Source organism: Anopheles darlingi, chromosome 2 (assembly GCF_943734745.1).
Source record: "Anopheles darlingi chromosome 2, idAnoDarlMG_H_01, whole genome shotgun sequence".
In the NCBI taxonomy this organism is placed as follows: domain Eukaryota; kingdom Metazoa; phylum Arthropoda; class Insecta; order Diptera; family Culicidae; genus Anopheles; species Anopheles darlingi.
In genome coordinates, this window is record NC_064874.1 from 16,509,592 (window position 1) to 16,522,091 (window position 12,500).

Consider the following 12,500-nt stretch of genomic DNA (forward strand, 5'->3'; position numbering starts at 1 on the left):
TTTTTTTTTTTTTAATGAAGCACGCCTTCTGTGAAACACTACAATTATGTTCATCAAATATATTCCAACCCTTATGAAGGCCCTTCTGTGTGAAGCCAACAACAACTTGTAAGGATAGCTACACATGTTCCATCTTCGTTTTTATCAGAGGCCACTTTTCAAGATGCACAAGATGCAGCAGAATTTCCAACATAGGATGTGCTGAAAGAATTCTTCACAGTCGTGCACTAACCGAGAAAGAACTGACCATACACTTACCTGCACTATTCACTATCATATACTAACCGAGCGGGCAGCAAGCACTTACTGGTTTATCAGATGCCTCAAGCAATGCAACCTGACCGCAGGCCACATGAAACAGATTTGAATGGCAACCCGAAACATGGCCCACACATATAACGCTACAAATGCAGCAACAAATATAAAGGAAATCCTAAAACAATACCCTCACATGTAGTCTGAAAAGGAAAATGAAATTAAACAAAAGTGGTACGAAGCCAAGGTATTAAACTGAAATTTAGCAGAAAACAACCAATACTTGTGTGCAAAGTTCTTCATCATTGTTTGACGATGAAGTGATTAGCAAAACCTACATCGTAGAAATATTGAGCGAAACAAAGGCAGAAAGGAAATAGAGTGTAAAGCCGAGAGCCAACAAATGACAGACGGTGGATTCGGTTGCGGCACGTGAACGTGCCACATCGTAAGGACCTGTTTTTAAACCAAGTGATCCGCGCGGCGAGTATGCTGAAGCAGAAATACAAATCAAACGGCAGGAAATGGGGAAACGGTAGCTGGTATAGCCGCTCCTAGGCATGGTGGTAAAAGTTGGATACAGTATTGAACTTGGATATAAGACGGTTTTCGTTTTTAAACGTTTTGGAAGAATGGAAATGGCGCCAGTGTTTACTAAAAAAAACACTATTAAATAAAGGTATTGTAACTAAAAAACGCTTGCATGACTATTCGATTTGCTTTACATTCAAACATGAGACTTGTAGATAAGCAAATCATTCACCATTCAAATTTAATTGCTAAAGAATGCTTACTTTCGAAACAGTAACTATAGGAAATTCACCGTAATCCTTCGTGCCACGCCACCGTGGGGGACTATTCGTGTTTATTTTGTGGATTTTAATTTATGATTCACTGCCTGCTGGGTATCGACCTGCTGTGTCCGGTATACGCACTTTATTTCAATCGATTTCATCACTTTTTTATGTTTAAGGACCCTATGGTCAATTCCGTCAAAACGGCATCTATCTAGTGATCACTGGGCACGCGTTTTCACCGGATTTCTCAGATACGTGCGCCTATAAAAATCACTGAACAGCATGAGCATGAACACGTTCTGTATGCCCGCAAACCACATCATCCCTCGCGGATAACCACAGTCAATACCAAGTATGATCGGGCGCAAGAAGTGAAACACTAGATAGCTAAACTGGGCCATCTGTAGCACTGTGATGTAGCGCTTCCAGCTAGCACCGCGTGTTAGCTGAGGACGGTAGATGGTGAGAAAGAAGTAAAAGTACATAACCGTGTGCACGAACGTATTGAGCAATCCGAGTATGAAGCAGTGACCTCCGGGTAAGTAGCGCATAATGAGCGAAGCAGCAACCGCCATAATGGCATGATGGTACACGTGGAGAAAGGACACGTGGGTCTGCTTCTTCCTTAGTACGAAGAACACTGTATCGGCAAGATCAAGAATTTTTAATAGAAAATAAGCATACGCCAACCGCAGCTCGGCACGCGACTGTTGATTTTCGATCTGCTGCACCGGCTGACACACGAAGGAGTAGTTATAGTCTCGCAGATATTTTAGACCCTGTTTGATTAGATGCAACCACTTACAATCCAGTTCATGGTACGAGTTTTCAGGGGAAACTTACGAGTGTAAAGGCGACCAGATTTGCTGCGACCTGCGCTAGATTGTAGGTGATGATCAGCGGGCGTATCTCGAGCGGTTTGCGATTGGCCATCAACTTGGGACCAACGTTAAGCACGAAGAAGAGATAGACCACCGTAATGGTCGGAACTGTCCAGATGGACTGTAACAGCGGCAGACGAAGAACCCGTTCATCTACAACCAAGCACAAATGAATCAGACAAGCGTGTCGAGTTACTTCACTGGTTCCTCTACCTGCATTATCGATGAGATACTTTACGTAACCGTCGTACACAGAACTCAAAAGGAAAGCCATCCTACTTCTGAACTTCGGCAGCTCTCAGCATTCTTTACCGTAGCACCTCTAAATAAATACTGATAGGGAACCGGCTATATAATCTACCTACACAAGTGTGCCTACCCAAATTAATTATCCATTCTGGCTAAGATGTCCAGCTAAAGAGGAAAGTTTAATGTACCTTTCAAGTACGTGCGAACGCTACGGAGTAAGTGTTAGCGGTATGCACACCGTTGTAGCGCCTGTTTTGCAAACACCTTTCTAACCTATTGGCCCAAAATGCCAAGCAGATGCTTCCAGGTGTGTCGCTCGTTCGACCTTGAAGTGAACGCAAACATAATGATTGCATGGACTGTTAAAAAAAACCATCTTTATAACACGTAAATTATTTGCTGACCAAATTATATCGCTTGACTGTTATTGTACTAATTAGTAATGAGGATGGACATTAATAGAAACATGTGTATGAATTAAAACACACATTGGTGTGTGAGAAACGTAAGTTGTTCACTTGTGGCAAATAGTAAGCAAGCAACACTTACAAATTGACCGTTGATGGGACATTGTCCCCAATAGTAACAATTAAAGAAGCATTACAACATATACACAAGAGACAGCATAACAGAGCCAACATCTGCATGAGCGTACCACCACTGTTCTGCATGAACCGCGGTTCAACGTCTCCGTCTACATAAAGCGCATTCTAACAAGTCATGGTCAGACCTATTATTTGCTGGCTCATGCTACCCCGAAGAGGTGTTTGTGACTTGCGACAAATGTCGATCGGCTCGACGGCCCGTAGGTACCTTAAGTCGATCGTGCCCACCTGTTATTGCTACGAGCACACAACTTTCCCCGTTGATCCAACTCTGCTGTTGAATAATTTACCTAATTTTATCCATTCGCTCCATTGAACACAAAGGACCGATCGAACTGTTCGACCATTCGGATGTTTCTTTTTTTCTTTCCTTTTTGTCACAGGAATTGTAATTGTGACCCCAAATTCCATGTAACCTTCGCCTTACTAATGGAACACTTGGTTTTTGGAGCTTTTTGTGGTTTTTGTTTCCTTTAATTCGTCTTGATTTTAGTGACACTTTGACATGGCCATGATATTTGTACGATGTTGTCTTTTTAAATATTACCCTGCGCCCTGAGCTAGGCCTTTTTCCGCTTCATAACGTACGATTTAATGTAGAAGTCGGTAAAGAGGCCCAGAATGACGAGTGCCTGAAGGAAGCCGATCCCCATCCAGAAGCGTGGATACTTGCAATCGCGGTTAAAGAACAGCGGAACACCGAAGTGTACGGCTAGGTGAATGAACTGCAACAATTGCATCCGCGTAAGGTGCTCCTTCCACCACCCGCTGTACCTGGAACCGTACGACGAGAGGTAATAGTAGAAGTACATAACCGCGTGTACTAGCGTGTTCCAAATGCCGAGCATGATTCCATGGCCACCGGGGACGTACAGTAGCCCAAAGTACGTCCCGATTACCATCGCCGTATGATGGTACACGTGCAGAAATGAGACGTGAGCTTGCTTCTTCCGCAGAACAAAGAATACCGTATCGGCAAGATCGACAACTTTCAACATAAAGTAAGCATAGCTCAGATACATCTCCTCCATGCCGCGGTAATCCTCCGTAAAGCGGCACAACTGACAGGAGAAGTTGTAATCGCGGTATACGAAAAAGAGTTTGAAAACCTATGGGACGAAAGCAAAGAGATCACAGAAATCGATTTCACTCAGTGGCAATAGCAACCCGTCTACGATGTTCCTCGGTGTACTTACAATCCAGCAGAACAGAACACTATTCGCAACCACTTGCAGTAGGTTATACACTCGTATAATTTTCCGGAGATCGTATGGTTTTCTGTGTGCCATAAAGCGTGGTCCGGCGTGAAGAACTACGTACAGATAAAGAGCCAACACGGATGCGAGCAGCCAGGGACTTCCGCCCAACGGTAGATTCACACTGCGCATATCGCGCCGTTCTATCAGATACTCGTGATACACATCGTACATGCGCCGCAAAAGGAGTGCCATCTTCGACAACCGACCGAAGACGGAACTCGTTGGTCTACACCCTGGTGATCGATGGCAACCAAGCCAACGGCAAACAACGTGGTCTGCCACGTGGCACTTCAGCGCAATGCACAACAACTCTGAGCCGGTGCTGGGTGGGCAAAGTCCCTTTTAAAGCGTTCTACTATGTGCATAGATATTCCTGGCACCACAACAAAAGGAACCTACTGCTAGCCGCGATCGCGACTTAGAAACTGTGTCCCTTGCGGAATCAACGCTTTCGTTTTAACGAGAACGTTCACGGGTGCACCGAGTGCGCGTATACTTTCGTTAGAACCACATGGGTAATCGGCTGTTATCACACCAACAGACGCATCGTCAACGGATTGGTTCGGAGTAGGTCATTTACATGGGACATGTGCAATGGTGTTACACAGCGGCAATGAGTGATGGAGGACGATCATTGACTAAGTGATCCGTTTAGTGGTTTCCAATTCAACAATTCACGATCTTCCACAGCTACAAAACCGAGCCTCGATACCAATACATTCTGCCAGGTTTACAGGTATCCGTATTATCGGTTTAAGTATATTAAAAATGTGTTGACAAGGAAGTTCATTGTTGGGTGCATTGTCGATTCTAGTATTGCGATTTTTGTTATACTCAACCCTTTACGGGTTGCACCACGTTAGAACCATATCCTCCCTTTGAACGATGGTCAATGAACTCGCATAGTTGTTTCGAAGCCCTGTTACTGAATTATTCTCTCCAAGTAACTGTTTGGTTTTTTGAATAGAATTTGGCGCCTGCAGCGACTTGATGTTAAAGAATCGTTGCCAACTGCCGCATGGCTTCCACAGTCTATATGACTCCTGGATATCATTGAACAAATTGAATGTAGTCTATTGGCGCTAATAGCATAGGCTAAGGATTTTTGTGACGTTTGTGTAGTTGGAGCACTGGAAGATCAACCTATCGGATGTCTAACATAAGATCACGTAAATATTTCAAGAGGAAAAACTAGCTCAGCTTCTCGAAGTAGTCTTACTAATGCATCGATTCCTGTACATCGATATCGATTCCAGTCTGATAAATTTCCGGTATAACCAGTACACCCGAGTGCATTGTAATTGTGTATTACTGCAGCTATGTCTTAACTATCAGTTGCAGTTGCACCTCTTTGGCCTGTACTGAAACCGTCTAGAAATGCAGTCGATGCGTTCGCAGTTTACGATGTAGGTCATGACCTTGTGAAGCGAATCAGCGCAAGAAGCGTGTCCTGCGCTGTGTCGTAAGTTGCTTCATCCGGTTGATTCTGTAGCATTGTTGGGAATCCCCCCAAAAAAAATACAATGAAAAAAGTCCCATTATTGTTTGACCATTGCTCAATCGCACTATGAACGTCCTGCATGCGCTCGACCGTGGCAGGTATGACCAGGCAAGGTAAATATTTCAAATCCCCAAAAAGGCGGCATTAGATAATAGGTAGAAGGCCGCCGTCGCCGTTGCCGGTCGTATATCGAAAAACCGAAGAATGTCTCGCGATACGGCGCGACGGCGGCGGCTGGAATCGCCGTCGAAACCGGAATCTAAATACCGGTTTCTGTGCTGCTCGAGTGTGGATGACGATCGGCTTCACACTGGGCAGCAGCAGAGGCAGCAGCACCCATCGCTTGCTTTGTTATTCCTCTGAAGACAGTCCAACAGCATGGGACGGTTCGCAGTTAGCGGGTGTGCGGTCATTTGTTTGCTGATAACATTCACGAGTGGCCAGCAGGAGACGGCGAGCAGCCAGCCAGCCACAAGTACCCCGTTGGTCTCGCCGAGCTACGAAACCGGAGTCGAGAAGCTGCAGCGTAGTGCACAGAAATTCGCGCTACAATTCTACCAGGTAAGCTACGAGATCCACTGATGACCATGGTCATGATCTTGATCTCTCGATCGATCTCGCTCTCGACTCGGGGGTCGGGGGGTGACCTTCCTTCGAGCGTATGGCATTGATTTGCCAGTAGCAGTGTTTAACGTGTTTTTTGTGCAAATTTTATATGCGTCCATGCGGTTTTGCCTAATGCCAACGTGGATCCACGCAGCAAGTAACGGAACTGGTGGATTTTAATCCGAACGTTACGACGACCAACATCATCGTGTCACCGTTCTCGGCCTGGAATTTGTTAGCTCTCGTGACGGAGGGCGCGTCCGGGCTGACGTTGCAGGAACTGTTGACGGCGCTCAATATAGAGGCGCAGGATCAAATTCGCTCCTTCTACAAACCATTCACGCAAAGCTTCAGGTTAGCTGGAGAGCGTAGCCAAAGAGGTGGCTGGGGAAAAGCAGACAGAGGCGTTAATTTACACCCGCCCAACTCTTTTTCAGCTTCACGAATCGCGATGTACAGCTGGCCACGGTACAGTACGTCATCACCGATCAGAATCGGCCAGTGTCGAAGGATTTCGATTATAGCCTGGAAACGTTCTATGACCCGCGGGTGCTGCAGCCGATGAACTTCGCCGAGATACAGCAATCGTACGAGCGGATCAACCGGTTGGTATCGGATGCCACCAATGGTAACATCAAGAACGCCATACAGAAGAGTGATCTAGAGGAAGCGCGATTGATTCTGCTTTCAGCGCTGTTCTTCCAGGGCCAGTGGACGGTAAGCGAACGATTGTTTTTTTTGTAAAGTGTGAGTATAACATGAGGGTATTTTGAATTCTTTCCTCTCTATCCAGATTCCGTTCAATCGTTCCTTCACGACGCAAGTGCCGTTTAATGATGAGAACGATCGTCCGATCGGTATGGTGGAAATGATGTTCCAAAGAGGAATATTCCCGTTCGCTGGCTATAAGGATCTGGATGCACAAATACTGGAGCTGCCTTACGGGGCCGATAAGCGGCTCAGCATGCTACTGATCATGCCCCGGAAGGGTGTGCCGCTTGTGGAGGTGATCCGGAAGCTGGTCAATTACGATATGGATCGCGTTTTCCAGGAGCTCGACCGAAGCCTCATCGACTTTGACGATGATGAGGTGGAGGTACATCTGCCTCGCTTTGAGTTCAGTTCCGACTATAACCTGATACCGATATTGAAAAAGGTAAGCATCGTGGCGTCGTGGCCTCGTGCCCTCGTCTTTTGGTAGTCAGTTTCAAGCCCACCGTTAAACGGATATCATTTCAGATGGGAATCAAGGAAGCATTCGACTCCGGGTTTGCCAACTTTACCAAGATTTCCGAACTGAACGCGATCTACCTGAGCAGTGTCATCCAGCAGTCGAAATTAGTGGTCAACGAGGAGGGAACCACGGCGGCCGCCGTCACTACCGGTGTGTTCGCCAATAAGGCTACCCCACCACGCTTCCTCGCCAATCGTCCGTTCGGTTTTCTGATCGTCGATCGGCCCCAGCGCACGATACTGTTCGCGGGGCAGGTGAAGAAGCCGAATTTGGTCGACAATCAGTAGTGGGAAAGGGCAGCCAAAGTTTGCTAAAGGACAAATTTATGTGCAATTCTTTCTGACCAAGCGTACAAACGAAACATCGTCCAGCAACAGTATGGGGTTTTAGTTATAAATAAATCTGTAATTCCGTAGCCAGTTTGCGTTAACTTAAGTAAGGATCTAGATCACGTTCCATGCGCTCCGTTTCCGTTTCCGCTCCAACGGCACAAGCTAGTAGCGTGTTGACGTTCTTCTCCTCACCGGCTCCGTACACGTAGCCGTTCGCCTTATCGATGGCATTCTTTAATCGCAGCAGACTGCCCTCGCGGTTTGAGTCGAGTAACAGGAACGACACCAAGCTGTAGTCCTCTACCATCGAGACGATTGCGGCATTCAGTTTGGTGAACTGTTTGCTCATCGTGCTGTTGTCCATGCACTCCAGCAGGTAGTTCAGATCGAGAACCTCGGTGTAGTACTCCACGCTGAATGGTAGTCGAGCTTCGCACTTCTTCAGCTGGTCCGCTTTGCTCAGGACGTTCACGTGCGGCAGTCCCATCTGCAACATCGTGTGTAGAGAGAGCAGCAGGCAGGAGATGAACTTGTGCGGTTCAGCGCAGTACTGCGATTCGACCAGGTGCACCGTGCACAGATGGTACCCGAGTTGCTCCAGCTTGGCGAACACGTTTTTCAGCGCATTGTTGTGGGTGAACAGCTCCACCTGCCCCGGACAGTCGAAGAGGAAGTATTTGCAGTCGACGCTCTTCAGCTGGTCCAGCAGCCACTGGAAATTCGTCTCCAGGAACTCCATGCAGTAGAGGAGGGCTCCGTTGGGGCCGAGGGAAAACTGGCGCATCGCGTCCTGCACCGTGATCAGCCGCATGATGTCGACGGCGCTCTTGTACTGCATATTTTCGTTGGCGGGATCGAGATTCACGACCGCGACTCCGCGCCCGATTTTCTCTAGGAACTGCTGCATCCGGTGGCAGTAGCTCGTTTTGCCGGCACCCGGGGGACCAATGACCAGTTGGCCGTACTGCGGGGACTGCGTCCGGAGCTTCACCAGCCTGCCTTCCATGCTTTTCCCGGCCACTTTTCCACGAAACGGCGTTTTCCGGAGGTTGCGGTTTGTAAACAAAACGGTTCCGCGGTTACTGCTCGAATGCAACTCCGGCGGTTCGAGCAGCTTCCCGAGATCGCTTGGAAATGAGAGCACTAGAAACACGGGAGTTCTTCAGGACACAATTTTCGCCGGAAAGATCACATTTCCACGTATTTTACGGAATAATGGCTAGAATACGCGTTAAAAATCGTTCGCCAGCTTAGCCTTTTCGAGTAGTGCGTGCACACACACACACATGGTTACTGCTCGAATAGTTGTCCGTCACGGCATGTGCTCGAAAATGTCGACGGAGCTGAAAAATCAATAACACACAATTTGCTCGTCCAGAATTTTCCCAATTTGCTGCAGTGCTGTGAACAGAATCCTTGGAATATCTCCGTGCGGTGAAAAGAAAGTATTTCCGTGACCTCAGTGCGATAAAGAAACCCTCCGGAATGGCCGACAACGAGCAGAAAGCGATGCAGCTGATAGCGGAAGCGGAGAAAAAACTGAACTCATCGAAAGGGTTTTTCGGGTCGCTATTCGGGTAGGTCAATTCCGTTGCCCTCATCAATCCCGGAGAAGAGCTGACGCATGCAGAAATACGCGGCGGAGCTGCGGAGGGAAAGCGAGTAGCCGTGAGTCACGGAACTGCACCCGACAGAAAAGGGGTGACCTCTGTTTGAGGTGCGATTGCAGTTTCTCCTCGCAGGAAGATGTTGTTTTCTCCAAAGGGTGTCGTCCCTGGAGAGCGCCTGGACAAAGCGAGGTCTTTGTGTGTCGCCGCGGTCGTGTGAGGAACGCGGGTCTGGGACAATCAATACCGTTTACCTCCCCTAATCTTCTGCGTCGTCATTGTTTTTTCGTTTTCTCTTCTCGCCCACCCTGCCTGATGAGGTTTACCCTTCCGTTTACCGCTCTCTTCTCTCTCCACGATACAGGGGTGGCTCGAACAGAGTGGAGGATGCGATGGAATGCTATACGCGGGCGGCGAATATGTTCAAAATGGCCAAGAAGTGGAGTCAGGCTGGGTCGGCCTTCTGCGAGGCCGCAAATCTGCACGCCAAGGCCGGCAGTCGACATGACGCAGCCACGAACTACGTCGACGCCTCCAACTGTTACAAAAAAGTAATGAACCATCCGTGGGCCCCAGAGGACAGGCTGCTGTCCTGGTACGCCCTATCAAGTTCTACAAGTTTCACTTTGCCTCTTGCAGACCGATCCAAACGAAGCCGTCAACTGCCTGTTGAAGGCGATCGATATTTACACCGACATGGGACGCTTTACGATGGCGGCCAAACACCATCAGAGCATTGCTGAGATGTATGAAAACGAAGCCAACGATTTGGTAAGTGTTTGGTGCAGTCGTGGGGAAGGGTAGACGGCGGCTTCTCATACTGGCATGTAACTTTGACGTTCGCTCTATCGCCATAGCAACGAGCGGTGCAGCACTACGAACAGGCGGCAGACTACTTTAAAGGCGAGGAATCGACTAGTTCCGCCAACAAGTGCATGCTAAAGGTGGCACAGTATGCGGCCCAGCTCGAGGACTACGAGAAGGCCATACAGATCTACGAGCAGGTTGCCGGTTCCTGCCTCGACAGCTCGCTGCTCAAGTACAGCGCCAAGGAGTACTTCTTCCGTGCTGCGCTCTGTCATCTGAGTGTCGATCTGCTCAATGCTCAGCATGCCATGGAGAAGTACGCACAACAGTATCCGGCATTCCAGGACTCGCGGGAGTACAAGCTGGTTAAGGTGAGCATCTCAAACCGGTATCTGAATGGATATGCTAGCGAACGTGCTTTTGAATATGTTTTGTTCTCTTCTGTTAAAGACGCTATGCGAACACTTGGAAGAACAAAATGTGGACGGGTTCACCGAAGCGGTCAAGGAGTACGACAGCATTTCCAGGCTGGACCAGTGGTATACCACGATCTTGCTCAGAATCAAGAAGCAAGCCAACGATAACCCAGATCTGCGATAAAGTGTTCGAGCACCGCTCGCTGATCCGCGTGTGATTCTTAACGTTTTTGTTTTGTTTTTTCATGTGCTCTCCGTGCTTAGAGGACACAATTATTTCCCGAAACACACACATACACAAAGAAAACGATCACAAATCGAGGTTGCAGGCAGACACCGCAGGGCTCTTGCGCATGTTCTCGGGAGCCCAGCGTTCTCACCAGTTTTGGAGTGCATACTCGTTTTAAACCATACGTCTATCCCACTGGAAAACAAGCACACAAAATCGTAGAAAAAAAGGAAAAATCAAACACATTTTATCCCCATGTACTGTCTCTATGTACGATAGTGATTATTCGCTAAACAGACTAACCTGTAAAGATATCGAACACTCGCGTTAATGTATGATTCCCCCGTGCCGCTGCCTATCGCGTGATTTGTATATTTTGGCATCCTGAACATTACCGTTTACCCATCATCCGTTTCCCTTTATTTCCGTTGCGTCCGGTGGAATTTTTGTTGCAGGCTATCCAGCAGGCTCCCATTATTATTTTTTGTATTTTCTTGTTTTTGTTACTAAATTGCACTACTCTTAGCTATTAAGACGTTATATACATTACCAATCTAAGTAGGCAGCGAGAGCAAATTGGACGATGCAAATATTATGAATTTCTCCATCGAAGAGCACACGGGATGATGACCGGTAGACACAGACATACACAACATTACCATTAACTAGAACGGTTGTACGATGGTCATGTGATCAGGATTTCGCTCCTCGGCATATTATTTAGTGCGCTCCTTCACCGGCCCGATCGTTTTCGGGCGAAAGGTAGACGGCGGAGGGCTATTTAGTGCTTTCGGAGGTGTTGAACGCTTTTCAGCGGGCTTTGCAAACGGTGAGCAATTGAGCGTAAAATCCGATGCCGGCAACTGAGGTTGCAGTCTGCAGCAAAATTACACAGATATGTTACATTAGGCTAGACGAAGTGCAGTGAAAGATAGATATTATGCCCCTTTGCGTTGCGTAGCAGTAGACGAATCAGGTGGGCATTAAAATAATATTATATTGGATTTGCAGCAAATCGATCCTAGCAAATCCTCCGACAGCAGAAGGGTATAGTCATACGAGAACCCCACGGTAAAAAAACCAATATTTATCTTACATCTTACTGAACCGCGGAAGAAAAAAAACAGTCAGCTGAAATCTTACTAGCATCGAAGATCAACTTGTTACTAGATTTAGGCAATGGCCCGTCAGAAGCCCAAACCCTCGGATTGGCCAGTAGAAAGCCCCCAGAAAGGCCCAGCCAACAAGCGGTTGGGATCGGATTGGATTGCATCAGAATGAGCGCGAGCACCTTCTCACGGATGGTGATCGAGTGCTTCATCAGTATCCATGACAAGCCAACCTCAACAAGGTCAACTAGAATGGGCGCATAATCATACTCCAACGCAGGGTGCCCTCATTCATTAAAGTACGGCACACCTCTCCTAAACGAAGCTTCACACCATTGAATCCACTGCGGCAGAATGGGAATGGGGCGGCCGTCTCGACAGCGGAGCAGTGGCCCAGAATGGCGCTGCCAGCAGAGTGGCAAATCGAAAAGAAAACATTAGCAAAATGCAAACTATACTAACGACTACATGTTTCCAATTGAATTGCAATAACAAAATTACGTGAATGAAGTCAATAAAATAAAATCAACGCTACAAACATAAAATCTGTGTCGCTCGCTATTGTTTCCTCAGGTAGAATCTCCGACCGGTCCGCATTGCTATGCGTTTTATC

General features: G+C 47.5%; 5 protein-coding genes across 5 annotated transcripts; 2 read left to right on the forward strand and 3 right to left on the reverse strand.

Annotated features, from left to right (window-relative positions):
* Window positions 1–1,270: 1,270 nt before the first annotated feature.
* On the reverse strand, window positions 1,271–2,225 carry LOC125951764 (elongation of very long chain fatty acids protein AAEL008004-like). Its single transcript, XM_049680786.1, has 3 exons — window positions 2,147–2,225; window positions 1,896–2,086; window positions 1,271–1,831 (listed from the first exon to the last, which is right to left on the reverse strand). Exons 1-3 carry the CDS (start codon window positions 2,205–2,207, stop codon window positions 1,271–1,273), a joined length of 813 nt encoding a protein of 270 aa, XP_049536743.1. The 5' UTR covers window positions 2,208–2,225.
* Window positions 2,226–3,243: 1,018 nt separating this feature from the next.
* LOC125951847 (elongation of very long chain fatty acids protein AAEL008004-like) lies at window positions 3,244–4,450 on the reverse strand. The gene is made up of 2 exons (XM_049680926.1): window positions 3,984–4,450; window positions 3,244–3,896 (listed from the first exon to the last, which is right to left on the reverse strand). Exons 1-2 carry the CDS (start codon window positions 4,236–4,238, stop codon window positions 3,348–3,350), a joined length of 804 nt encoding a protein of 267 aa, XP_049536883.1. The 5' UTR covers window positions 4,239–4,450; the 3' UTR covers window positions 3,244–3,347.
* A 1,432-nt stretch (window positions 4,451–5,882) lies between these two features.
* Window positions 5,883–7,705, forward strand: LOC125959882 (serine protease inhibitor 77Ba). The gene is made up of 5 exons (XM_049692868.1): window positions 5,883–6,108; window positions 6,308–6,507; window positions 6,591–6,870; window positions 6,947–7,309; window positions 7,393–7,705. Exons 1-5 carry the CDS (start codon window positions 5,926–5,928, stop codon window positions 7,672–7,674), a joined length of 1,308 nt encoding a protein of 435 aa, XP_049548825.1. The 5' UTR covers window positions 5,883–5,925; the 3' UTR covers window positions 7,675–7,705.
* Window positions 7,706–7,793: 88 nt separating this feature from the next.
* On the reverse strand, window positions 7,794–8,924 carry LOC125959883 (GPN-loop GTPase 2). The gene has a single exon (XM_049692869.1). The coding sequence runs from the start codon at window positions 8,723–8,725 to the stop codon at window positions 7,814–7,816; it is 912 nt and encodes a 303-aa protein (XP_049548826.1). The 5' UTR covers window positions 8,726–8,924; the 3' UTR covers window positions 7,794–7,813.
* A 122-nt stretch (window positions 8,925–9,046) lies between these two features.
* LOC125952704 (alpha-soluble NSF attachment protein) lies at window positions 9,047–12,423 on the forward strand. The gene is made up of 5 exons (XM_049682342.1): window positions 9,047–9,296; window positions 9,691–9,877; window positions 9,966–10,097; window positions 10,184–10,504; window positions 10,584–12,423. Exons 1-5 carry the CDS (start codon window positions 9,205–9,207, stop codon window positions 10,731–10,733), a joined length of 882 nt encoding a protein of 293 aa, XP_049538299.1. The 5' UTR covers window positions 9,047–9,204; the 3' UTR covers window positions 10,734–12,423.
* Window positions 12,424–12,500: the final 77 nt, after the last annotated feature.

What these genes read in the sequence shown, in the direction of transcription:
- LOC125951847 (XM_049680926.1), bottom strand. Translation starts at nt 4,238, where the DNA reads ATGGCACTCCTTTTGCGGCGCATGTACGATGTGTATCACGAGTATCTG. An exon ending in GTGTTCTGTTCTGCTGGATT is followed by an intron (nt 3,897 to 3,983) that starts GTAAGTACACCG and finishes TTCGTCCCATAG; the next exon opens with GTTTTCAAACTCTTTTTCGT.
- LOC125959882 (XM_049692868.1), top strand. Translation starts at nt 5,926, where the DNA reads ATGGGACGGTTCGCAGTTAGCGGGTGTGCGGTCATTTGTTTGCTGATA. An exon ending in CCATTCACGCAAAGCTTCAG is followed by an intron (nt 6,508 to 6,590) that starts GTTAGCTGGAGA and finishes ACTCTTTTTCAG; the next exon opens with CTTCACGAATCGCGATGTAC. An exon ending in TGATACCGATATTGAAAAAG is followed by an intron (nt 7,310 to 7,392) that starts GTAAGCATCGTG and finishes ATATCATTTCAG; the next exon opens with ATGGGAATCAAGGAAGCATT.
- LOC125951764 (XM_049680786.1), bottom strand. Translation starts at nt 2,207, where the DNA reads ATGGCTTTCCTTTTGAGTTCTGTGTACGACGGTTACGTAAAGTATCTC. An exon ending in GTATCTCATCGATAATGCAG is followed by an intron (nt 2,087 to 2,146) that starts GTAGAGGAACCA and finishes GCTTGGTTGTAG; the next exon opens with ATGAACGGGTTCTTCGTCTG. An exon ending in ATCTGGTCGCCTTTACACTC is followed by an intron (nt 1,832 to 1,895) that starts GTAAGTTTCCCC and finishes CTAATCAAACAG; the next exon opens with GGTCTAAAATATCTGCGAGA.
- LOC125952704 (XM_049682342.1), top strand. Translation starts at nt 9,205, where the DNA reads ATGGCCGACAACGAGCAGAAAGCGATGCAGCTGATAGCGGAAGCGGAG. An exon ending in TTTTTCGGGTCGCTATTCGG is followed by an intron (nt 9,297 to 9,690) that starts GTAGGTCAATTC and finishes TCCACGATACAG; the next exon opens with GGGTGGCTCGAACAGAGTGG. An exon ending in AAAACGAAGCCAACGATTTG is followed by an intron (nt 10,098 to 10,183) that starts GTAAGTGTTTGG and finishes CTATCGCCATAG; the next exon opens with CAACGAGCGGTGCAGCACTA.
- LOC125959883 (XM_049692869.1), bottom strand. Translation starts at nt 8,725, where the DNA reads ATGGAAGGCAGGCTGGTGAAGCTCCGGACGCAGTCCCCGCAGTACGGC.